We start from the raw sequence: 26,952 nt of genomic DNA on the forward strand, positions 1-26,952 counted from the left end.
CTCGCCGTTACGCCCCGCCCACCGCTGATGCTGCTGGCCGTCAACCGGACAGTCAAATATAATAATCTGTGGTCCACTGCGGCGTGGAGTGAAATTACATTCTTATAAACTGGCATCCGCCTCCGTTCTATCCTCATTCGACAGTTTGTTCCTCTCCTTCTCAGACGTTTTTGCGCAATCACCCCTTCCGCTTTTGAACATAAGGACGAATCGAAAGGTTACAGTAACAGAGCTGAAGGACTATCGCGTAAAACCACCGGCAACGGCTCGGAAACCACGCAGATTTAGATTGCCATGACAGACTGTGGCGGGGATGCGAAGCTGGAGGTGAAACAAGCCAGCAAAGAGTTTAAAGAGAGCGAAAACGTTGCCGAGAAATACTCTGCGATGACAGCTACGAAGAACAGCGACGTGAACATGAACGTCGGCGAGCTGTCCGCCGCATTCACTGCGGTCCCGACCCACAAATCCGTGAAAAAGGTAAGAGGGACGTGCCTTTTTGTCCGGATAGCATCATGTGCGTTCGGAAAAACGTCGCGCTCGAGTTTGGGACATGTCGCTCACTTTACTGGGATCATTAGGAAAGATTATCCCTGGCAAGAGTTGAACTAGAGGTGTGTGTTGGATCCTATTTAGAATCACGTGACGCATTTTTCTAACGTTTCTTTAGTTCTTTCTCGCCGCAGCCAGTACATTTCCCTGCGCTGGTGCGACTGTCACATCTGTCAGAGTAACTGAGCTTTGTCCTTCGCAGTTTGCAAATTCTCAATTTCTGAAATCTATCATGTAAGCCGCTAAAGGAAATATAGATAAATATATTTTTAATTGTAGAAATGTCTTAAATATTCTCCATGGTGTCTAACACGCATCTGGAAAATTGTATGTAGGACAGCCGACAGTGTCAGAGCACTGAAGTGTCAGAGCACTGAAGGATCAGAGCACTTCACTGCACAGATCAAAGAGTATAGATAGATAGATAGATAGATAGATAGATAGATAGATAGATAGATAGATAGATAGATAGATAGATAGATAGATAGATAGATAGATAGATAATTTATACCTGAAACCACATAGGTTCAGTCCAGATTGTGTAAATGTATTCAGTGTGACCCTCTGAAGTGTGTGTGTGTGTGTGTGTGTGTGTGTGTGTGTGTGTGTGTGTGTGTGTGTGTGTGTGTGTGTGTGTGTGTGTGTGTGTGTGTGTGTGTGTGTGAGTGTGAGTGGGTGGTAAAAGAGGCACTACTCTGCCCACTCGCTCATCGAGTTGTCAGCTGGTTATACAACAGAGCCACAGGCTGTTCTGCTGATTCTCTTCAGCTGCATTACACTCAGCGCCAAATCAAATTCAGTGCTGACAGTCACATCATTTACTATTTGTTTTAACATTTAACAAAAATATGAATTTGGCTTAGTTATAGTGTGTATAAGAAGATTCAAATCTTTCAACAGCAATATTTTGCCCTCTTAAAAAAGAATTGTGCACTAGCCTACTGAAAAAAATGTGTAGGATTTACTTTGAAACTATTTTAACTCAGAAATTGCTAGTAAATTTCACTAATAATTACAAATAAATCAACAATGAATTAAACATGACATTTTTTTAGTAGAATGAGACTGAAAAGATTACGGAAACAGTGGACTTCAACACCAGCAGAACTCTGTTCTTTTGTATTTTTTTAATTAAATTTGAATTTATTTATTTGATCAGGGACAATGCACAGAAAAAACATTAGTCTAAAAAAGAAGAGATGTCATGTGCCAGGTTATAGCAAAAAATACTAATTTCCACCCGCAGTCCCTGGACAGGTAGATGTTATAGGCCCTACGTACAGAAGTTCATAAAACATATACAGAATAATACATAAAATCATTACTTCACTCACATCATAAAAACACACTCTATCTATCACTCACTCACTCACTCACTCACTCACTCACTCACTCACTCACTCAGAATATACATCATTCATATAATAGTCAATTTAGTGCGTACAAATTTGTTTCAATAATAACCACTGTTTGGTCAGGCGTGTAAAAGTACTATAGTTTGTGCACTAAATAATTTTGTTTGGAAGAATATTCCAATTTATCTGGTATAGGCCTAATACGTGTAGGGTTATTTATTATACCAGATAAAAACAAAGACAGAGATGTTCTGGTTTATTATGTACTGTTATTTGCTTGGCTTTTAGCGCTCAAATTACCTTGTAGCTGAAGTCTCTTTTGAGAAAAGCTCAATGGTTTGAATAGGATACATTTATCGTTTTTACTCTCTGATTTGTGTATTCTTTCTTTTGTACTGGCAATGGTTTCCCCTAGTAATCAAAGTTTTTTGTGTAATTGTATCCTTTTCTCCTCACAGTGTGAGGGTGTGAGAAAGTTTCTCTCTCAGTACCTCCACTAGCTTTGTCCCTCTGTGAGCGCGAGGCTCTGATAACATTGTGAAAGAAAGTTGGACTGAGCGGAGAAATATGACACATGTCTGCTAAGTCGCTCAGGAACATTTTCTCCTGTTTCTCGGACTGAGTCTTGGCATGGGGCCGTGATCCGACCCTACCTGCTGAGAGCCCCGCGTTGACCTTGAGTTCTCCTCGTGATTGTTCTCTGTGTTTTCTCTTCAAACATACATTCAGCCCATCATACGGATTTAGCACAATATGGAGAGTTTAGTTTCTATTCCTCTCCTACTTGGACACACAATAGTATATTTATCATAATGAAAAATAACTCCTTTTGTTTCCTTCCTTGCTTGTTATACTTAATGCACATCATTTTAAAGATTAGATCAAATTTCAGGAATTTTTCAAGGAAGCTATTGGTTGCACATCCAGTTCTGATGAATAGATGCATTGAGGGTTTAGACCGATGTTGTTGCTCCAGTGCTTGAGCCGCCATTAGGGTCTCTTTACACCAAGCAGTCATCTGAGAGAGCTTAGATCGCGTTTCATTTATTCACTTTAGACCATCGACACTTCAGAGCCCAATTATCTCATTCACTCGAGTGGCTTGTGCAGGTTGATCCTTTTTGACTTGGAGTTTCAGAACAGAGTTTCAGATGTTTCATATTCTCAGCCAAATCCTGTTAAAGTCACCATACAAGCAAAATTCCTATTTTTATGGAATATTGCAGTATTTATTTCAATTGATTTATCCGGGAGAAGCAACCTGTCACTCATATGAGATCACAGAAATAGGGATGGGCAACAGTGGTCGAGTAATCGAGTACTCGAACGTGACAGCGATCATCGATCATGAGAACGATGATCGCCCTAAAAAAAAAAATATTTTCTCTTTTTTATTGGTTATTGCGTCGTTTTGCGCGGTACAGGATTTTAATAAAATGTTGTTTCTGTGTGCTTTCGTTGTCCGTGTATCAGCGTTGTTAAGGGAAGAGCGCATTCAAAATGTTCAGTTTCAAACCCTTCGCCTGTAAAATCTAGCACTGAAGTTCACGTGCGCATTCACGTCCTTTTGTGTTGATTTATGTCGTCATAGGTTCATAATAATCTTCATATTAATATTGATATATGGTGCGTTTGGTTGAGTTTATTAACCAGCTAGCAAGCTCTGCAGGGTGGTGTTATTTCACAGTTTCAGCTCAAAGGCAATGCTCGATATTACTGACTTGGTTATTTGAGACAGTCATTTTATAAAGATGTTTCTTTTTCAAAGACATTTATGCATCATAATCTAGCAGTTATTTTTTGTTTTATATGTTCATGTTTTCATATACCTGTTTTCATGTCACGTTTGTATTTGTCAACAACCTTTTTCATAACAGTTTTCATTATCTCAATGACGGACATGCCCCGCCCCCTGCACATGCCCCGCCCCCGAGTACTCGAGTACTCGTTTTTGAAACCTATCGATGATCGAAATGAGAAATTGACAAAAATGCCCATCCCTACACAGAAATAGCAATCCACAATTTACTCGGATGCACGTCATAATAGGAAAGAAAAGGCCGTTGCAACTTCCGATTTTAAGACTTTGGGCCCTATCATACAACCGGCACAATGCGACGCCAGGCATGACGCAAGTGTTTTTTGCTATTTTCAGCCCGACGCAGTTATCATTTTAACGTCCAGTGCCACGTTGTTTGAATAGCAAGTGCAGAAAGTGCATACACTCTGCTAATTACACACACAGGGACGTGCAGCAGCACACAAACATTTTTAAATATTCAAAATAATAGGATTTCTCTTTGGAGAAGCGTTCAGTTAGCCTGACAAGCCAGACCCATATCAAGATGTTGGGTCTGGAAACTCACCATTGACAGGCTCAATCCGAGAGGCGGGATAAATGGTTGTCTTTCAAACTCCCTCTGCACGCAATTGGATAGCGCCATGAGCGCCACAACCAACCAGAGCAAAGAAGAAGGTGAAGCCGAGCTAACGTTAGTTGATAGACTTTCAGTGCATCACGTAGGCAAAACTTCGAACATATCTTCTTTTCTTAAGAATTACTTCAGTGCCGTTCTTTGTTCTTTTCTCAAAGAAAGCTTCCAGAGTCACGGCCAAAGCCGATTCAAAAGACTGCTGACCGATTCAAAAGACGAACAGTCAGCTTCTTTGTTTACGAGTAGCACGCAGAACCTCCGCAACTCTGCCATGACGTGCCGTCATAATATTAAGCCCGCCCACCGACTCTACACACGCTGTGATTGGCCTGACCAAAGTTTGGTTTTTCCAGCTCTCAGGTCTACCGAGAGTTGCAAAAATCGCGGCAAAATACTTTTTCTGCGGCTAGGGTGCGTCTAGATTTCTAGGCTAGTGTTCAGTCTTTCCACTTGCAAATTTTCGCTATGTAAATAGCGAATCCGCCATGGTGCAAGTTCAACTGGCTTTTAAAGGGAATGAGAGATGAGTGTTGGGTTTATTGCATGTTACGTCCAAAACACACCCATGACTCATTAAGTAGGGATGCACCGAATCCAGGATTCGGATTCGGCCGAATATTGGGCTTTTTGACGGGGTTCGATTTCTGCCGAACCTTAGAATTTTTTTCCCACCGAACCAAACCCTAGGCTTGCACTACGCGTGCTCCACTGGTCGAACGTAATCATGCCGCCGTTGTTTATGGGAAGATGTTTACTAGGTGGACCGTTCGAATGCAGGCTGTGAGAAAGTGAAAATGGAACTTGTGAACAGAAAACGTGTTGTTTGGCAGTACTTTCAGTCAAAAGAAGGCGATTCAAGTCGAGCTACATGTTCAATTTGCAATGCCGATTTGTCTCGTGGTGGCAAGGACCCTAAACAATACACAACATTGCCGCTGTTAAAACATTTGTGTATGAAACTTCAGAGAGAATACGAGTTGTGCATGAGGGAATCTACAGACAACAGCCAAAATGCAGCAACTTCAGGTACGGCAAAGGAAGGACAGTCATCCTGGCATAATGTTGCCAATTCTTAATTTAAATTAAATAAAAAATACACTGCTGTATAGGGATGCTCATTACGGTTAATTTTCCCAACGACAACCACTGCTCATTATCCGATTATTAACCGTTAACTGATAAGATTATAATATTGAATTGGCATTAAATAAAAATACAATTGACGAGTGTCTGTGACCCGTTAAAAAGTTTGTTTTACTGTGCAAACAGGAGCATACAGATCAGATAAAATATAAATAAAAAGAATAAAATAAATAGGCCAACACTAAATATTTTTCACTTAAATAATTACCATATTAAGATGACAAAATGAAAATACACTGAATCCGTTTGAAGCTTTGAAGAACCGGAATAGTTTTTTTTGTCAAATAAAAATAGCAGGCCTACAATCCACACCTTGTATGTTTTATTTATTTATTTTTTAAGTAACATGTCTAAGTGATGTGGGTTAGTCTGGGGCACAGCCTGTTGACAGTTAAACCCCCAGCAGAATCAAACACGGTTAATCAACCGTGTTAATGCTAAAACTCATCATTAGACTGACACTGTGAGTTGTGTATAAAGTCAGGACTTTATGATATAAATGACCTTTTGTTGGGTTGTTATTGTTAATTTGGTGTGATTATTTTTTATTATTAATGGTATTTTATCATGCCCCCTTTTCTATATGTACATTCTTAAAATAAGAAAAATTGGAGTAATGGTCAAAAATGTCTGTCTGCTTGTATATATAGATAGACAATTAAACAAGTGATATATTTTACACTATTGTTGAAAAGTTTGGGGTCATTTTGTTGTTGTTGTTGATTAAAGAAATTAATACAGCAAGAGTGCATTAAATCAATCAAAGGTGACTGTAAAAATGTTTACATTGTTACAAAAAGATTCTATTTCAGATAAATGCTGTTCTTTTGAACGTAGCATTCATCAAAGAATCCTGGGGGGGGGGGGGTCATCAAGAAAAACATCACGGTTTCCACAAAAATATTAAGCAGCACAACCGTTTTCAATATTGATAATAAGGCAATTATTAGTAACATTGTTGGAGAATAATATCTTTTAATAATATATCTAAATAATAAATGTTTCTTGAGCACTAAATCAGGATATTAAAGGGGTGGTTGCATGCGATTTCACTTTTTTAACTTTAGTCAGTGTGTAATGTTGCTGCTTGAGCATAAACAGTATCTGCAAAGTTACAGCGCTGAAAGTTCCATGCAAACGGAGATATTGTCTTTTAAAGTTATGGCAGTTTATTGCCTACAAAAACGGCCGGTTTGGACTACAACAAGCTTCTTCCCGGGTTGGTGACATCATAAACCCTTGCTATTAACATAAACACTGCCCCCGCGAACACGCAACAAAGTGGGCAAGGCCACGTCGCAGTCATTACGAAAAGAGAGAGAGCTGTTGGCGAACTACAAACTACATTTGGCCATCTAACCAATCAAGACCATTGCGTTTTTCGGAGGGATGGGCTTCATAGAAGCAGGAAGCAAACGAGCCGTTCAAAGGACAGTGGAGACAACAGTGTGGAATAAAGGTAAAATATAAGAAAAATACGGTGTTTTAAAAAAAAAGAAGTATTAAGACATGTTATACTGCGCCCCATAAACACAACTAAGCCTAGAAAAAAAACACGGAACCACCCCTTTAAAATGATTTCTGAAGGATCATGTGACAGTGAAGACTGGAGTAATGACTGCTGAAAATGTAGCTGATATACTGTGTATTATCAAATGGATTAATGTGGACTGTAGGCCAGTGATGGGCTTATGTTTAATGGTAGTGGAATAAAACATTATAATATATTTACTTCTAAAGATACTTTTCAAAATGTCTTTAAATGTTTTAATATTTCACATTAATGTAATTGATTTGAATTATCTTCATTGGGGGTTAATATTGATGCAATTAATTGTGTTAAATTGGCAGCCCTACTTTTTTGTACCATTGAATCAAAAAACCAATACTATGTGTAGTGCTGTAGAGTTCTTTGTTTTTGTTGACAATCATGTGGAGTTGAGTGTACACTGCGTGACCTCGGCCTGGGATTAGAGACTTTGGCTGAAAGCCAGGCTGGTAACTTTAGGACTACAGCAGGTATTGATAGAGTCACGGTAAACGGCTCAACGGTGTCTGCTTAACGCTTGAGCGTCTGCTGGCCTAGTACTGCCTGTTTCTTTCGACCAGGATGGATCATTGTGAGCTGTTAAGCAGAACAGTCAATGAACTGGATGGATTTTTTTTGCTTCTTCTATTTTTAGGCAGATCTCGGAATAGAGTTGACCGACGTGACCTATAGTGGATGCTTTAGGGGTTTGTAGAAACATGGTTTAATTCCCTCCAGATCCCGGTTTTATTAGCCACCCTAAATAAACTCTGCAGGAGAGTCTGTTTCTGACGGCACTGGGAGAACCAGTTGGATTAAAACACTCCGAGGCAACAAATACACCCTTCCTTTAGTATTCCTGAGGCATTCAGTCACCACAAACAGACGTGCCGACGACTCTTACAGTGGTTGCAGTAGATTATAGAAAGAGAGAGAGCAAAAGTAGGCTGGCCGGGTTTGTGAGTGGTTGATTTATTGGTTCCCATGTCACCTCCCATACCCTCATGTCCGCTGTAAGAACTCCACACAGAATGCTCCCCTGTAAAACTACATTGGTGAAACACCAGTTGTAACAATACAGGAGCACACAGGCCAGAGGCAGCCGGCACAGACAGGGACCATGAACCATGGCTATGACTTTCCCAGGGTAAGTGCCTCATTGCGCTCTCTTCCATCCTCTACAGCAGCACACAGCAAAACCAGCAAAACCAATCTGTGGTTTCAGAAGTATATATATATAAAAACTAATTAATCACATTGTTTTCTGTAATTAATCGCAAGTTTTTAATATTTGGGGAGTTTTTAATATTTTGATATTGTAATAATTTCAGTTACTCTCCAAATTAATGTAGAAACAATTTAAAGACAGCATATTTTAAATATTTGTTGTAATGGCATCTTTTTATGAATGAAGGCCAGTATCACTGATACTAATGTCTCTATGAAACATTAATTACATTACATTACAGTATAAATGAAAGCTACCAATTTCAGCATTTATTAGGCTTTAAAAAAACTACTTTTAATTTAAGTGAACTTAAAACAATCTTTAAATAAACCCATTATAAAAATTTGTATATTTACCTGTGGCCTTCCCTGTTAGACATACAGAAATGTAATAGTTATCAAACACCTTTCTTAACTGCATAAATAATACTTGAAATATAGATTAATCATCATTAAAGCTACAATTTTCTCTGTTCCCTTTGTTCTTTGATGAACATTAATGACATACATCATCAGTGCTCCTGTCACTTTAAGATCGGCTGCTGCCGAATATTACGCGGATCTGACGCACTATCACGCGCATCTCATTTTCTCACGTTCATTTAAGACTTTATTTAACCCATTTAAGACTCCTAATATGAGAATACTCGACAAAACTCCATTTTTTTCCTAATTAATTGCGATAAATATTTTTAAAAGGAAAAATTAATCACCCGCGTTAATGCTTTAATTTGCCCAGCACTAATATATATATATATATATATATATATATATATATATATATATATATATATATATATATATATATATATATATATATATATATATATATTGAAACATTTTTTTAAATAAAAAGACAATTATTAGATTTATGTCAGCACACTGAAAGATTCTTGGAAATGTATAGCCTAAATTCCGATGTATGAGGTTCTCAGTTTTTCTCTGAGTTGAAAGATTTGAGAGTCGTGCTGTTTTCCAAGGACTGACAGACTAAAATAGACTTAGGCAATTATTACTCAGAATATGAAGGTGAAGTCATAAGTTTGACTGATCTGTGTCAAACAGGGATATTTACATCTTCCACAGTCATGCGTTGTCAGTTAAACTGTCTTTTTGACACTTACATGGACTATACTGTTAAAAAACACCAGCTAGGGCAGTTAAAGTCTGATTTAACACAATACATAGCCCTCTGGATAAATACAGCACATTGGCAGCATGTTAAAAAAAGACAATATGGCACAATTTAATAATTTAACTGACAGTGTAATCAGTGAAATGAGCTGAACGTAATGTTAATACTTATGAGGGTTCATCAGGGTTCATAGCTTTCTCTTTGTCTCTGTTGTCTTTGTCTCTGATCATAACTGTCCAGTTATTTCAAGCACTTTCAGTTCAAAGCTCTGCCTTTGGGCCACAATATCGCCTTGCAATGGCATTTTATTATCACTCCAATTTCCTTGAAACATCAGCTGTGTGTTGTGTCAACTTTACTGGCATGTCCTGCAGTTTTGTGTCCAAACATACCTAAACTCAGGACTTGGATGCTGTTTGGCAAATCACGTATTAGATAACGGATAAACCTATTTATGATGGTGTTAAAGCAATGCTACAGGGGAAACTTAGCATTTTCTGGGATTGGAAAGAAGATTGCTGACTGTTTAGAGTAAAGCAAAACTGTGTACTGGGTCACTGCATATCAAACTGAAATCTGGAGTCATGCAGTATATGGAGCAGTTTTAGGAAAGTATCTTCATAGGAACGATCTCAGCAGAAGAACTGTACTTATTCTTTCTCCAGAGAAAAGACCAATTGATAATGATAACTATTTCTTGAGCAGCAAATCAGCATATTAGAATGATTTCTGAATGATGATGTGACACTGAAGACTGGAGTGATTCAGCTTTGCCTTCAATGGAATACATTACATTTAGAAATATATAAAAATATTAAATGGTTTAATGGTTAATAATAATATTTCACAATATTATTGTTTTACTGTATTTTAACCTTGGTCAGCCTCCTGGTAAAATACCTCAAAAACTTGAATTCTTACCAACCCCAAAGATGTGAATGGTAGAGTATATCAAAATAACATTACATTTAATTTATACTTAAAAATAAAATATCATAAGTGCCCTGAACTATGAAAGATCAGCTTCTAAGCAAGAAAACTTTCCTCTTCCTCTCCATATTTTCTATAGTTCACAGTAGGAATTGTGATGACAGCTGTGTTTTGTAAGGTTGAGGGATCAGTTGTTTTGCTTGGAAAAAGTATGAGATTCATGCGTACTATTGAACTATCCAGAACCCTTTCCTAAGGATGTGGTAGTCTGACGAAATCTCATGTTTTTAAATACAACACAGATAAGATGTGCTGCCCTCTCTATCTGCTGTGGTGCGCTTGGACAGTAAATAGATGCTTGGATTAATTGACAGCTTCTAACTGCACACAAACACACAGACATTCAGAGATTACTTCATCCTGAAGCAATCCTTTTTTTGCTCGCTAATTGAGAACCGGACCAGTCCAGAGCATCTAGATTGAATGAGAACCATTTTTGTCTGTTAACAGTTCTCACACATGCATTTTTCCATAAATTATGTTGACATAATGTAATGTATTATGCACTATTTATTTCATGTAAAAACTGAATCTACAGCGTGAAACACACAGATTGACGGTTCTTTTTTGAGAATCAAAGGCTACATCTGAAATTGCATACTTACCTACTGTAGTCAAAAAAACTGTCCGAATTCCCAGTACTCATAAAACAGGGGGGAGATGCTGAAGAGCTTATCCTGTGGACACTTTACCGTCCCACGAGGCCACGGGAGATGATTTGTGAACAGCATTGAAGCGATGCAACTGATGCTGTAGGTCACATGAAAATGACAACATGGCAAATGTACGTCCGAATTACATTTATACTACACGCATTCATACTATACACGATTTTAATGGTCACAAAGTAATTAAAAAAGTAGGCCTTTTCGGATGCAGCCAAAAACGTACACAGCTCAATTCCCAAACAAATGACTGTAATGAGTCTGTAATGAGTTTAGTGACTCGAACACATACAGCTTACAAGAGACTATATCTGTCAGACTTAAATCGGTTAAAGACACATTATTATAGACACTGACATATAGACAGCTTTGTAAGTAGTTTTTTTCTCACAATAAATGTATGAAATGTTAACACTTTTTTTGTTTGTTAATATAAAGTTATAGCCAATTATTGGATTACATTCATGTAAAATGTAAACACACATTTTGCAAGAATTGTTTTACATTTAATTAGTACTGAATGATCTAATTTTGCAATGAAAAGTATTATCTTTGGTAATATCTTGCCCCTTTCAATAAAGTACTCTGTTTGCTAAAGCACATATTCCTGCTTATTTTTTCATGGTAAATCTGGATCTGCAGATGCTTTGAAGCCCGGCCGCTTGTGATTCATGTTTGTAGATGAGACATCTGTGCAATGTGTGTATGAAAGAAACATAAATCAGGTCTAAAGACGGAGCAGTCGGAACCAGAGCTCTGCTTCTGTGATTTACCTGCACATTACTGTGCAAATCTAATAGTCTGCCATGAAACCCAGCCTAGACGCACCGATCCTTCCTTCCTTTTCAGACACATGATCCGTCCTACATGAAGTGTAATGTGAAACATCTGTCTTCATTAGGTATTTTAAATATTGCCCTTCATGATAACGTTAATGTTTCTGTCAGCCTATGAGCACTGTGAGATTTTAACTTTCAGCTCATATTACTTTACTTTAACGGCACAATGACATTAAAATGTAGTGTTTAGTGTAGTGTAGCTTTGTCATCTTATATGCTAATGTACTCCTAAATGTTTTTGGTCTTTCTTATTCTGGGAAAATAGCCCAAAATGTTACCAACTTTTTTGTAATATTTTTTTTATAGGATGAAAAATCCTGTAAGTCCTTCCACCTAGTATATAGACCATCACGGCTCACATGTTTGCATCACATGTCTGTCTACTGAGATACCATTATCTGGTCATTTTTTTTAAAATGCACCATAATTGTGGGCTTTAGTAGCATAATATCTCCAAATCCTTTGCGTGTGATTCAGTGGTTTGTGGAAAGAATAAAAATGGTGTCTAAGGGGGTGGTTAAAGTACCTTCTTTTATAAACGTCCATTTTTTTTCTTTTTTCAGCTTATGAGTCAGGAACCATAGTACTCACTAAATATTTCCATGACTATATCAAAAGTTCTCATGAATGTGTTCTAGATGATTAGACATGATGTGGAGCCTAGAAGGTGTGTTTCCTTACAAGGTGCATTCATACTTAAAACACTGCTTGTGAAGTCTCTGACTGACGGCAATTTAAACAAAAGGTTTTTTGGTGAAATTACAACACAGGAAAGAAAATTGCATTCGTTTAAATGTTAACTTGTAGAGTTTACTGCAGTGACTGTTTGCTCAAAGCGTCTTGCTGCTTTAGCTATACTCAAGCTATAATTTAACAGTCAGTTTCATCTGCATTCTCCACAAAACAAGCTCACACAGTGCACACACATAGAAAACTGCGGTACACAGCCTTCATCACCCTGCAAACGCATATCCCATGAATATTTAAAGTTTTGCATTATTAAAATGACTGAAATGGAACTGAAATCCCTTAACGAGATTCGTTCCACACATCTGTTATGTAATTGTAAAATATTTCAGTACAGCAGCGAGCAGATGCTATTTATAGTGTTCTTATGGGCTAAATTTAGACCGTACATGTTTGAAGATGTGCTGATTCTAAGACTATTTTGGTGTATTTAATTCAGTTATATTTAAATTTGAAATCAAGCCTGAAGTGCTGAAATATAGAGATTACTGTTTGCATGTAGTATGTATGATATACAGTAATATCTGCTATATATGTCTTACTACATGTAGTAAATATGAACTACATTCAAATGACCTGCTAGAAAGCAACAAAATTACATGTTCATGTGTCTATCTCTCCCCCATCCTCTCTTTTTCCATGCCTCCATCTTACTGTAGCAGATTCAGTTTGCCAACCAAGAGGAAAAGCAGGAGTTCAGCAAGTTTCCTACAAAGACCGGACGGCGTTCCTTGTCTCGCTCCATCTCTCAGTCCTCCACGGACAGCTACAGCTCAGGTCAGACCCTCATCCACCCTCACTGCAAGCCAAGCAGAGCCATAAATGTGTCAATACAGTTCTCTAGTACACAAACATTGTCATGTGGCGTGAAGCGTTAAATGCATGCAAATGTATACTTTTTTAGGTCTAACACCTTTTTAGTACATACATTGGTTTAGGCTTATTGCAGAAACTACTTGTCAACAACATTTTGACCTTATTTCTTGTTCATGCTAGTTTGTGTGTTGTGTAATATAATCCCAGACCAGCTTAAAGTGAAAACTACAGACTTTTGGTAGTGCTGGCGCTGGATCAGACAAATTCACATTCCTAAATCCTTCGTAATGCCAACAAAAGTGAGGGATAAACATTCCTACGTGTTTGTGACTGCAGACTGCTGAAACAGAATTGCAAAATAATTTCAGAAGATCAGAAGAATGATTTTCATGTGTCATGTTTTCATTGTAAACACAACTGAATCAACTGCAGGCTTTGGAGTTTATCTCCACTAAAATGCGCCTCTATGCTTTTGTAGCGGCCTCATACACCGACAGTTCGGATGATGAGACGTCTCCTCGTGAGAAAAGCCAGGTCAACTCAAAGGGCAGCAGCGACTTCTGCGTCAAGAACATCAAGCAGGCAGAGTTTGGTCGGCGAGAGATCGAGATCGCCGAGCAAGGTTAGGAGACTCACCTTTTATGGTTGGCACTGTGTGTCAGGTTTTCTTCACACCATCACAGTCTTGTTGCTGTGTGATATCAACTTGGATTTACGTAACTGTTACAGCACTGATTCTCAGCTAGTTTGTTATGTTTTGTCAAATTTTCTAAATGAATGTTTATGGTTTAGTAAAGTACTGTTGACTAAGGAAATCTATTGTACTGGTTGAACACAAATACAGGTGTAAGTGCTGTCAAGTAAACAGGGTTTAGTAACAACTGCTGTTGTCAGGAACAGTCATTGTACTCCATTTAATTGCCTTTAATCTTTTTTAAAGGGATAACTGGGTCAAGATCTTAATGCCAGCAACATAGTCCATACACACAGTAATTATGGTTTTATGATGCTTTTCTGTCCTTTCTGGAAGCTTAAAAGCTTCAGTTTCATTGTATTTGTTCCACAGGAGAAAGAAAATCATACAGAACATTCAGAACATTTTGAACAACATGAGTGTGGGCAAATACTAACAGAAGTTTAATTTATGGGTGACCTTTTGCTTTAAAGGTGCTGTATGTAAGTTTTTGACTTTACTAAAGCATAAAAATATATTTAGGAAACATGCTGAGTTTGCATACTCGTTTCTCTGAAAACAAGGCTACAGTCAGTTATTCTTAGCCTGACGTTGTCATACTCAGATTCTAGTCAGAATATGAGTCTGATACTGCTCCATTGGGCTGTGATTATGGGGCGTGTTTCAGCCTAACCAGGAAAGAAAATGCCTCTGCACTCAATTGGATAGACCTACAACCAATCAGAGGAATGTTAAGTGACGTATGTTGAGCGACGCATAGTTGTCAACAGAATTCAACTGCATGCACGCTGGAAGAAGTAAAAGAAAAATATGAGTTTAAAGTACTTACCAACACAATCATCTGTCCATCATCGAATATAGCCCGCCCTGACAATTTGATTGGTCTAAACAGCTCTGGTTCGAGCATAGTTACTCCACAACTGATCAAGTTCAGACTAAACTTCCCAATCTCAAATGTTGTGGGCGGGGCTAAGTTCGGCTTGCATCCAGACTAAGTTATTCTACTTTGAAATGTGCGTTCCGTGTCGGAATGTCTGTTTTTGTTTTGGTCTGTGCGATAACACACGTTGCCAATTTACCCAATAGTATTTTGACAACACAAGTTGCCAGTTGGCGAAAAACACAGCGTATTACTGCCATGGAAGCCAGCAAACAAACTGGGTCAGAGATAGCAGATTCTACCCGACCTAAAAAGCCTCGGCATCCATCTAAAAATCTCTATGAACGAGAGCATATTAAAACGCGGATAAATCAACTCATCAACTTACAGTGTGTAAGTCTCCTTGCCTTCCATTGTCAGTTGCGCTCGTTCTTGTTGTGTGTCCTCAAACTGGCAACCCGCGTGAGCGTCGAGTCTGAGGAGGAGGCGGGGCAAACAATTTTTTGAATTTGGACTGCGGTACCCATATCAACCACTAGCTGTCATTCTTACATACAGCACCTTTAAAGGTTTGATCTCAGACTCTAGAGACTGTACCTTCCTTAATAAAGTTGTCTCATCTCCAAACTGTTGTCTCAATCATATCCACAGATATGTCTGCACTCATTTCCCTGCGGAAGCGAGCTCAGGGGGAGAAACCCCTCGCCGGGGCTAAAGTGGTTGGCTGTACCCACATCACTGCACAGACTGCTGTAGGTTCTCCTCAGGGCCGCACACTTCTTCTACAACCAGTCTTTGATTTTAACACAGAATATGAATGTGTGAACATATCGCAGAACAAATACATGTAAATACACACCTTGTTACTCCTAGTTTGCTTTCCCATGTGTTTGATATGCTGTTACTGGTTTTTTGCAGGTCCTGATCGAGACACTAGTGGCACTGGGCGCCCAGTGTCGCTGGACTGCCTGTAACATTTACTCCACTCAGAATGAAGTGGCAGCAGCTTTGGCAGAGAGCGGTAAACAACCTTCTGAACTTATACTACCAATTCCAACCTGGTCCAATGTGGCCATATATTCTGGACTCATTGTGTATTTATTGTGTGCCCTTTAAAGGTGTTTCGGTTTTTGCCTGGAAAGGTGAATCGGAAGACGACTTCTGGTGGTGTATCGATCGCTGTGTCAACATGGAAGGCTGGCAGGCAAACATGGTATAAAAATATGTGCATAATATCTAAGATATTAAAAAAACTGAATCGATGGGCAGTGTCTGTTTACAATGAGTGCAAATAACCAACCTTGTGTGCAAAGATTATTTTCAGTAACTCCACCCTGCATTTACCCATTGTACAAACTGCATATCACGTCTATTTACACTTTGTGTGAATAACATCTATCGCTTTTTGTAACAAAGTGTAACAAAGATGCTAACTGTTGCTATCCACACTTTGTGCAAACATATAATCTACCACTATTAACACTAATAAGCACACTGCGTCTATTACACTTTATTTGCTGCCAAATCAGTATTTAATCTTCCAAAACAATTATCATGATTCCTCTGTGTTTGCAGGCTAGTAATCATCATACAATTTTTTTTTTTACAGATCCTAGATGATGGGGGCGATCTGACCCACTGGGTGTATAAGAAGTATCCCAGTGTTTTTAAGAAAATACGTGGGATCGTGGAGGAGAGCGTTACAGGTGTACATAGGTAAGGGAGGACTGTAGGACTTTTATTTTATGTTATTTTATTTTATCATCCCATACAAATAACAATGGCACAAATCTTAATTTTTTTTAAATTCTATGATAAATCTGTATATGATTAGGATAATGAGATTAATCACATCTGAATATTAGTAGAAACATATTTGTGGTTGAATCAAATTAGTGTCTTTGTATTCATTTTTTTAGGCTGTACCAACTTTCCAAAGCCGGCAAGCTTTGCGTCCCCGCTATGAATGTCAATGATTCTGTCACCAAGCAGAAGTTTGATAATCTGTACTGCTGCAGGGAGTCCATCTTGGATGGGTAAGACTTTTTTTTTAGCATTTCTTTCTCTAACTTATCATAGAGTATAATCATTGTTGACTTCCTCTTTCTTCTTAGTCTGAAGCGAACGACAGATGTGATGTTTGGTGGGAAGCAGGTGGTGGTTTGCGGTTATGGAGAGGTCAGTCAACATCTGCGCTTTTGTAAAATGCCCCAAAGTGGATTCTAGATAATCTGCATAATGCAAACAATAATCTCTAAATTTCTCTTAAATGCCAGACTCTTATATACTACAAGCACTGAGATTTTAACAATATTTCCGTGGGTTTTATTTTCATTCTTGTATTGATTCTGTTGTAGGTGGGAAAAGGTTGTTGTTCAGCTCTGAAAGCGCTTGGAGCCATTGTATGCGTGACGGAGATCGACCCTATTTGTGCTCTTCAAGCGTGGTAAGATAAATACACCCATAAAAATGAGCTTCAATTAAAACCCATTTTAGTATTATATATATTATACTATTTATTCATATTTTGAATTAGCTTTTATTTTTATATTCACATTAGGTTTTAGTCATTTTGTCTTATGCTTTTGTCATTTTTTTAAATATATATTTATTTGTGATTTAATTTATTATTATTATTTAGTTGTAGTAATTTGAGTACTTAAGCTTATTTTATTTCAGTTAGTTGCCATTACAACACTCCCAAATTTTGTTTGTTTTTTTTATTTAAATTTTTTCATCTAATATTTATATTTAAATTATTTTTTTATATATTTTTTTTAATTCTGCTTTATTTCAACTAACAAATGTGATTTGTAATAGTTTTAGTTAACAATAAAAAGTAACAGTATTGTGTTGATCTGGCAAATGAACTTCTCTTTTAAAAATAGTCAATAGGCTTTCGTTAAGTCTCTCAGCCATTAAATATGAATTGCTATTGCTAGTTAATTGTAGAAGGGGGAGGGGCATTCTCGTTTAAGAGCATTTGATTGGATAAAAATCTGTGTAGTGCAAGATGAGTCAATCTGATATTTTTTTAAACCGGGTCCCAGAGTGGATAAATCTGAAAACGACACCCTTGCGTTTTCGTGTGTACAGCCAATCCGTATATTTTGTGAAACGGTGATGTCATCACACCGCGTCCCGCACAGGGGCTAGAAGACTAGAAGGGATACAACTACGGGCGCTGGGAATGCACACAGCAATATTGCGTCATTTAATTACTGTATTTGCATTGTTGTAAGGGTAGGTTTAGGGTTGGGGTAGGTGTAGGTGTAGGCGTTAATAAAACACAATCTGGTAAGTAGCACATTTATTTATTGTTATTTTATTGTGAGATTTTGCCTCACTTCCTACCATTTCTGTACCCCTTCTAGCCACAACTCTTCTTCGTTTTTAGTGTATTTCTGTGGGAGAATTACAGAGGCACATACTGGTCTGGCATGTAAACTACATCGTTTTGAGTCGGTTTCAGTGCTCTTGTGTGTACGCGGATATTTCTTGAAACGAGGGAAAAGCTCTGGCTTCGTGTGGACGGGCCTAAGAGACACAAAACTTGCACAATATGAATATTAAAAAGTTAAATATCGGCAACATTTTATTTAAATGGCAATATATTAATAAATTATATATATATATATATATATACATACATACATTTTCCTTTGTTTTGTACCAAACAAATTCTGTACCACAAGACCACAGGAAGTCTTTACACAGGAAGTCTGTGAACAAGCTGAAGTGCTTATTTATTAAGAAATATTTAACCACATTTTCCCTCACTGTCTGTATAAAGACCTGAGATACAAGTTGAATTCGATCTGTTTTTATCTCCCTCCTAGTATGGATGGCTTCAGAGTGGTGAAGCTAAATGAGGTGGTTCGCCAAATGGACATGGTTATCACCTGCACGGGTACGTCTGGTTACAGCTGGCTCGCTTCCAATTTCAGATCCATTTCCTCTGTTTCATGCAGCTCTTATCAGCACAAACACATCCTCCCAAATGCCCTTGCATTGAGCGGCTGTGAAACGGTTTGCCCTTTGACAGCTGCGGCTGATCTCTGGGCAACTCTGAAGTTGTCTGGGAAAAATAATATTTGCTCCGCAAGTGATAAAATAGTTGTGTAAAAACATAGTAGAGAGTTGTTGAGGTTTAGATAAGTTCTGTGTGGTCTCTGCTAGTCAAAGGCACAGCTTTGTATTAAATTTAAGTTTATTTATTAATACATGTATTATTTTAAATGTAACATAACATTATTATTATTATTAATAATAATAAATAAGGAAAGATTTGATTTATTGTTTCATTGTTTTTGGTTCCATATTTGAAATTTAGATTTTTTCTAAATGGAGTACAACAGTAGCTATCCTTTTTCAGCAGTTGGTTCTGGAAGTATTTTCCCCATTAATTTTTCCCATAAGGATTTTTAAAGTCTTTGTTAAAGGTGAATCACAACATTACAAACTTTGATTTGAAGAATAATTTGGAAGGTACAAGACTGTATACTTAACGTCTTTAATAAGCACTGCAAATTATATTATTAAATTAAAAATGATTGTTAAGTATAAAACTATTTATTAAATATATTGATTATGTATATAGAAGCTATATATTTTAAGTTCATTGCAAAATATGCATATTTGAGAGTGTAGGGAAATTGAGTCAATTATGTCATTCTCAGTGCTTCATGGAAAATGTTTTTACATTTTTAAATAATTTGCTTGTTGTGAATCTCTGATTGGTGGAGATTTATTTGCAGAATCATGGGTAATGTAGTTTTTCCACTAGGCATCTCACTGTTAAACATGATTATTTTAAAAATAAGTAAAAAAAGTAAAGAAATAATATGGGCTAGAGCAGTGTTTCTCAACTGGTGGGCTGTGACCCACTCTGAACGGTGGGTAGCGACCCACCAGTTGAGAAACACCGCTCTAGCCCATAGTGCCTGAGAAAAGCGTGTTGTCCCCATTCAGTATATGTGGTCAGAAGATATGTTGTCAGGCTATATGTCAATGTCATTTTTCTAATGTTATTTCCGTAGCTTGTTACGAAATAAAAAGTCTCTCTCACCTCAGATCACCAAACTTTCCTGTCCTGTCCTGTCAGCCGTTATATACTGTGCTCGTATACAAGCGCACGCTGTATATCACTTCATATATAACGTGCAAGAGAAACTATGAGCATGCAACATTACATTGTCTATTAGTAAGTCATGAAATAAAAGTACCAATAAATCACTTAAAGGGTCACTTCAGCGATTCAGCATTAAGCTTTGTTTCAGTAGAAACCCGGTAGTATATCCAAATTATTGTACTCCCCCCCCCCCCCCCCATGTCCCCCTGAGACGAGAGAATTATGCATTTTATTTCTGTAAAAAATCCTTGGATGATGCAAATACCGTCATTTTGTGTCATCTGAGGATTTTTTGGCCAGAGGCTATAGACTACAGCCAGTAGTAGGAGCTAGTTCTGCATGTTTTCAACCCGCCCATAGGGGTGGAATCTCACTCACAGAATGTAAATGTGCACGGCCGCTGCCGCTCGGCTTGGGCATTAATAACGGAGCGGTACGGAGCAAAGTGATTGTTTCAACTTTTCAATGAATTCCTATGAAAGTTTAGCTTCCATAGGCATGATCTGATAGCGCCAGACTTGACACGCGCCCTGAATGACTGCCGTGCTTACCTCAGCTCAGTTCGAGCTCACTCACACTTTATTGAAAAGACACGTTCCGTTTTTAATTGTAGTGTCTGTTCTCTAACTGAACGAAATGATTTTATTACTATGAATATCAAAACGACGGTGGGCTGGTGTCATGGTGGGCAAGTGATAACCAGTGGCTTTGGAAGTGGCCTCTTAGGGTAGCGAAGCAAGTGCATTCTGGGAGTTGTTGTTTTTCATCCACATGAGACAAAAATACATTTTCTGTCTTTTCTCTGTCTAGAATAATTTCACATTTCTACTACACATAAATGACCCAGTTTAAATACACATTCATCTTCCCAGCGCTGAAGTACCCCTTTAACTGGTACGAGGTGTGTTAGCTGGGAAGGATTTGCATGCAGGTATGATGTTCATTCTGTTCATCAGGAGCAGATACTGAATTTGGGATTTTCCTTAGTTGTCAGTTATAATCATCAAAATTAAAAGAAATAAACATTTGAAATATTTCAGTCTGTGTGTAATGAATGAATATAATATACAAGTTTCACTTTTTGAATGTAATTAGTGAAATTAATTAACTTTTTGATGATATTCTAATTATATGACCAGCACCTGTATCATTAACAGTTTATGTTGGTATTGTGTATTCACCATGGTAACTATTGTTTCAATAACCCCAAAAGGCCACTTAATTTTTTGACTTTATGTTATTTTGTATATTTTTTAATTAGTGTGGTGGCTACTTTATTGTATTAACAAAAAACTAGTTTGGGACTGCTATTTAATAGCCTAAAAAACAATAATTCCTAAATAGCCTAATTCCTAAAAAAGTGGGTCGCGACTTAATGACCATGGGAAAATGTGGGTCCCATGGCCAAACCAGTTGAGAACCCCTGGGCTAGAGGCTTCAACTGAAGCATACAGCATCGATTAACAACATCATAGTTCACAGTAGGTCTGTTTTTAATAGTGTATAAGTTAAAACAGTTCAAAGTTATTCCCCCTATAGAGAAAATAAATGGGATTTTTACTTCTGGAACATGACTGAACAAGAAAAAAAAGTCATTTTATTTGCTTTGCACCAATCATTTCTACATGGGTTTCATGAAGATTCCTGAATACATTTTTGTTTCTACAGGGAACAAAAATGTTGTGACCAGGGAGCACTTGGATCGAATGAAGAACGGCTGTATTGTCTGTAATATGGGCCATTCCAACACTGAGATTGATGTGGTGAGTGAGTCTCCTAATTCTTTGTATGGCCTTGCCTCACATTTATCTTTGTTTGTTGAAAATATTTGTGGGTTATTTATGAGGAGGCTCCATTTGCTCTCGCTGTAGTGTAGTGTAGCTTTATTGGTGAATGTAGTCCAGGGAAAGAATTTTAACGTCAACAGCTGTAGATGTTCCATGAGCAGCAGGGCCACTTAATCAACCTGAAAGCCTCTTAGCGGCATGTTTCCAACAACAAAGTGAAGTGCGCTGACTGTGTTCATAGTGAATGCCCTTTTTGTGTGTGTGTGTGTGTTTTTAGCTTTGTAGGTTGATCAGCTTGTACTGATGAAAAGTTAAAGCAAGTGTTAGTTGTGTGCGCTCATGTGTGTCTGTTCTTTCTCTGTTCCAGGCGAGTCTGCGGACTCCAGAGCTCACCTGGGAGAGGGTGCGCTCACAGGTTGACCACGTCATCTGGCCTGACGGGAAACGAGTGATTTTACTGGCAGAGGTCTTTCCTCCTTCCCTTTTTTTTCATGAATGAGTGCCACTACCTAAGAGCGGTGTGGCTCTACAGTTTATACTACGCTAGATGTATTTGCATGGCAGTCTGAGGTTTAGAACCGCTTTACGGTATTTATACATGAGAGCGACAAAGAAACTTACAGAGCAGGACGTGTCCCAAACAAGTCAAGATAAGCAAGTTGTTGTTATTAAAGAGTGTTTGGCACGACGCAATGCAGAGTTTAGTTGTTTTACAGTTACAGAGCAAATGTATGCATTATTATAAACTACTGTTCAAAAGTTTGGGTTCAATGAGTTTTTCTTTTAAAGAAATTAAATTTGTTAAATTGCATTAAATTGATCGAAAGTGACAGTAAAGCCATTTATAATGTTACAAAAAATATATATATATGTATTTCAAATAAGTGCTGTTCTTTTGAACTTTCTATTCATCAAATAATCCTGAAAAACATGATCACGATTAACACAAAACTATTAAGCATGCACAGCTGTTTTGAATATTGATGATAATAAGAAATGTTTCTTGAGCATCAAATCAGCATATTAGAATGATTTCTGAAGGATCATGTGACACTGAAGACTGGAGAAATTCAGCTTTGGCATCACAGAAATATATATATATTTTTTAAATATATTAAAATAAAATAAAAAGTTAATTTGTGTTGTAATAATATTTCACAATATTAGTTTTTAACCATATTTTTGATCAAATAAATGTAGCCTTGGTGAGCATAAGAGACTTCTTTCAAAAAGATTTTAAAATCTTACTGTCCTCGAAGTTTTGATCGGTAGTGTATATTTTTTAAAAATAAAATATAATATTACTCTATTAGTCCCTTTTAACACTGCTTTTAAACTGATTTTATGAATAATCATATGTTTTGGTTTGCATCCAAGTAAATAATCAAGTGAAATTAAGTATTTATTGGTGAAATTGGTGTTGCCATTTGGATATTTGATATATATAAAAAAAAAAATTCTATTAAATCCATACATTTCAATAAAAAATTGTACCATTATGATCTATTATGGTCCGTAGCACCCCCACCCAATCCTTGGTTTTCTCTAATGTGCCCACCATGATAAATCACTCTCCTTTGTGCGTTCTCCTGGTGGAGCTCAGTAAATCTGTGTGCTATTTTTCAGGGCCGGCTCTTGAACCTGAGCTGCTCAACAGTCCCCTCATTTGTGCTATCAATCACGGCCACAACTCAGGTAATTTAACCTGTCACCATTTGGGTTTTAACTGAAGCGAGTTTGTTCCCTCTGTACAGATGACATTTTATCCATTTATGTAGAGTGCTGCTGCACAGCTGTGTGATTATTATGCCTGATTTCACATCTCTAATCGCAGGCTGTTGTGTTCTTTATTTTAATGTTAGGCTTTGGCCCTAATAGAGCTGTATAATGCACCAGAAGGTCGCTACAAACAGGACGTCTACCTCCTGCCCAAGAAGATGGGTAAGAGTTATCTGAACCAATCACCACTGGCAACTTGAATACATCAGTCATATGTATTAACTGTGATAAATCATGTGTGTGTGTGTTTTTCAGATGAATATGTGGCCAGCTTGCACCTACCCAATTTCGATGCTCATCTTACGGAGCTGTCAGATGAGCAGGCCAAATATATGGGCCTCAATAAGAATGGACCCTTTAAACCAAATTACTACAGGTATGAGAGGTGCTCTAGAACACCTTGCATCACCATATTTCTTATAGTACACATTTTACTGTTCTATAGTAGTGTGGTGAAGACAGACTGGTATTGTCCTATTTTAGGGGGAAAAAATTCTCATGAAGGACTCAATAATAAAATGTTTGGTCACATACTGCCCTCTGCTGGTTCTCAATAAATTGATAATTGTCTTCAGCATATTAGTCTAGTAAAAATCTTTATAATTATTTATAATAATATGTAAAATGTATAAGTTTATTATTTTAGCTTTTCAGTATAACATTCACTGCGGTTCAAATTTTTGGGGTTGTAAGATTTTTTTGAAATGTGAAATATTACAATTTAAAACAAATTTTTTCTATTTAAATTTATTTTAAAATGTAATTTATACCTGTGATGATCACGTGATCCTTCAGAAATCATTCTAATATGCTGATTTTCTGCTCAAGAAACATTTATTATTATTATCATCAATATTGAAAACAGTTGTGCTGCTTAATATTTTGTAGATTTTCAGGATTCTTTGATTAATAGAATGTTCAAAAGAACAGTATTTTTTGGAAATTAAAACCTTTTGTGACATTATACATGTCTTTACTCTCACTTTAGATCATTTTAATGTATCCTTGCTGGATAAATGTATTATTTTCTTTCAAAAAAATAAAAAATCTTACTGACCCCAAACTTTTGAATGGTAGGGCAATTGATAAAAATCAGTAAAAAAACAAACAAACCATTTCACATTATAAATATTCATCATCCCAGACTGAACAGTTATGACAAAATTAACATTTTCTATTGTTTTACTTACAGATATTAGTGTGACTGGATCGATTCAGCCTTCATCAAAGATGGAGAGACCTGCATTAACCAGAGAAGCAAGAGATTTATTTTATATTAATATACATTTCTTAAAGAGAAACTTGATTTTACTGAATGTTATTCTTATTTAATAGTGTTACTAATGTCCAGTGACAAATTATACATTCATGTCACTTTTAGGCGTATGTGCATTGATAGAATTCATGTATTATAGCAATTGTTGTAAATCTTCTTTTAACCTAAAATAAGTAAAGGACCACTGTCTATGGCTCTAAAAATGTGCCAAATATTGGTTATAGTTACTGATCTGTCTCATAGAATAATTGATAATCTTTACTATACTTTGTTTTTACATGGTTATTCCGTTCACCCAAGGTTACGCTATACTCAACCTTTCATGACCAAAAAGTTGTCTTTGTGGCTTTTTAATATACAAAAATGTTAGTCTCAGCATAATATTCTTGATTTATTTCTCTTGCGTAAGAAAATGTAATAGCTTTTTTGAATGAATGTACTGTGTATTACTGTAAAAGCTAGAGTGTTCTGGCAATATGATACACACCACTGTGTGCAGAAACTAAATATACCCCGCTTGGGGGATTTTATGAATTTTGTCACCAACAGGGATTCTTTTCCTTTTCACTTTCTCACACATCTTCAACATCTCTGTGGCCTTTTATATAATTCTTATATTCAAATAATGTAGACCATTATATGTTATGTAGGCCAGTCTTAGATGAGAATAAATGTAACCCCAGTTGAAATGAGATTTTGGGATATTCTGTGAGTGGTTTGAGTAATATTATTGACCTTTGGCCCCTAACATTCCCACACGCAGTCAGCTAGATTCACAAGAAGCACACATATTTTGATCACCATCTCTAAGGGACTGCAAACGTCTTAAGAAAAAAAATCACTGTGAATGCTGTCATTTGAACATTTGCCTCATCTGCACTTTGTGATTTACCTTTTCATTACATCATTTGTTAGATGTATTCCCTCCGACTTGATGTCATCATCGAATCCCTGCATTAAAGATCTTGCTGTCACTAAATATGCCTCTTGACCTATATATTAATCACAATGTCACAAATGTTAACTTCTATTATTGTGTAGAAAGTTTGGGTAACACTTTATTTTACAGTGTCAATGTTACATGCAATTACTATAATAACTATAAATTATGCATAATTACATGTAGCCTAACTAACCCTAAACCTAACCCTAGGTACATTCAGTTACTTAATATTACTCAGTACTTAAATGTATAAACAGTGCAACAAAGACACCTTAAAATATAAAGTGTAACCTAAGTTTGTTATATTTTGTAACAATATTGCAACAATATTGTTTTGTACGATAAGATTAGCAGTGTGCAAAGGGAATCTATGAGGAAAATGTTAGGAATTAATGTTTAATTGTGAGCACGTGGCGGCCCAAAAAAGCCATTGAAACACGTTAAAGCGTAAATGAAGCATGACTGCTGAATTATAATAAAGGTAGACGCTTTAAACAACAATTTGCTCCTGAATAATGACACGATAATGACCAGTTTAATAGCATTTGAAATAACAAAATACAGAGTTATATATCCTTATTGTCTCACTTCGACACATCGTCTAGCCACACCCACCTGTTGCATATTAATTACGATCCTTTTATGCTATTTCTATGTTTGGACCGCAGTACGAGATCATCAGTGCGCGTCTGGAAACTTCAGGGCTCGTCAGCCTCTAAAGTTACTACCAGAGTCAAGACAAGAAAAGTCTGGTCTTTCTAGAAGGAGCATGGGAGGTATAAAGCGCGAAGTGTCACTCAGGTCGAGGCAGTCGAGAAAAGACAACTCGAGCATAACCTGAAGCAAAGCAGAGCAGAAGAGTCCACTCTCTGAAGCGCTAGAACAAACTCACAAGACCTGTAAGTGACTCTCTGAGTTACAATATTTTGTATATATTGTTATATATATATTTTTTTTATGTATCTTAGCCTATATTAATATAATTTTAAATATAATGGTAAACTTTTCCTTAAAGGGATAGTTCACCCAA

At 37.0% G+C, this 26,952-nt stretch overlaps 1 protein-coding gene across 3 annotated transcripts; it reads left to right on the forward strand.

The window, feature by feature from the left end:
• The first annotated feature begins 23 nt into the window (after window positions 1-23).
• On the forward strand, window positions 24-25,955 carry ahcyl1 (adenosylhomocysteinase-like 1). 3 transcript variants are annotated; one of them, XM_079828211.1, is made up of 17 exons: window positions 24-480; window positions 13,276-13,393; window positions 13,911-14,054; window positions 15,658-15,758; window positions 15,925-16,027; window positions 16,125-16,219; window positions 16,616-16,722; window positions 16,926-17,042; window positions 17,121-17,184; window positions 17,364-17,452; window positions 18,846-18,916; window positions 21,806-21,900; window positions 22,292-22,390; window positions 23,551-23,619; window positions 23,787-23,865; window positions 23,959-24,079; window positions 24,896-25,955. In XM_079828211.1, exons 1-17 carry the CDS (start codon window positions 295-297, stop codon window positions 24,900-24,902), a joined length of 1,665 nt encoding a protein of 554 aa, XP_079684337.1. In that variant the 5' UTR covers window positions 24-294; the 3' UTR covers window positions 24,903-25,955. The 3 variants fall into 3 exon arrangements, with proteins under 3 accessions (XP_079684337.1, XP_079684338.1, XP_079684339.1); XM_079828212.1 differs by having other exon boundaries at window positions 166-480; window positions 13,279-13,393; XM_079828213.1 differs by lacking the exon at window positions 24-480 and adding an exon at window positions 7,571-8,160.
• The last annotated feature ends 997 nt before the right edge of the window (window positions 25,956-26,952 follow it).

This window comes from Gobio gobio (genome assembly GCF_949357685.1).
Source record: "Gobio gobio genome assembly, chromosome: 10".
Taxonomy (NCBI): Eukaryota; Metazoa; Chordata; class Actinopteri; order Cypriniformes; family Gobionidae; genus Gobio; species Gobio gobio.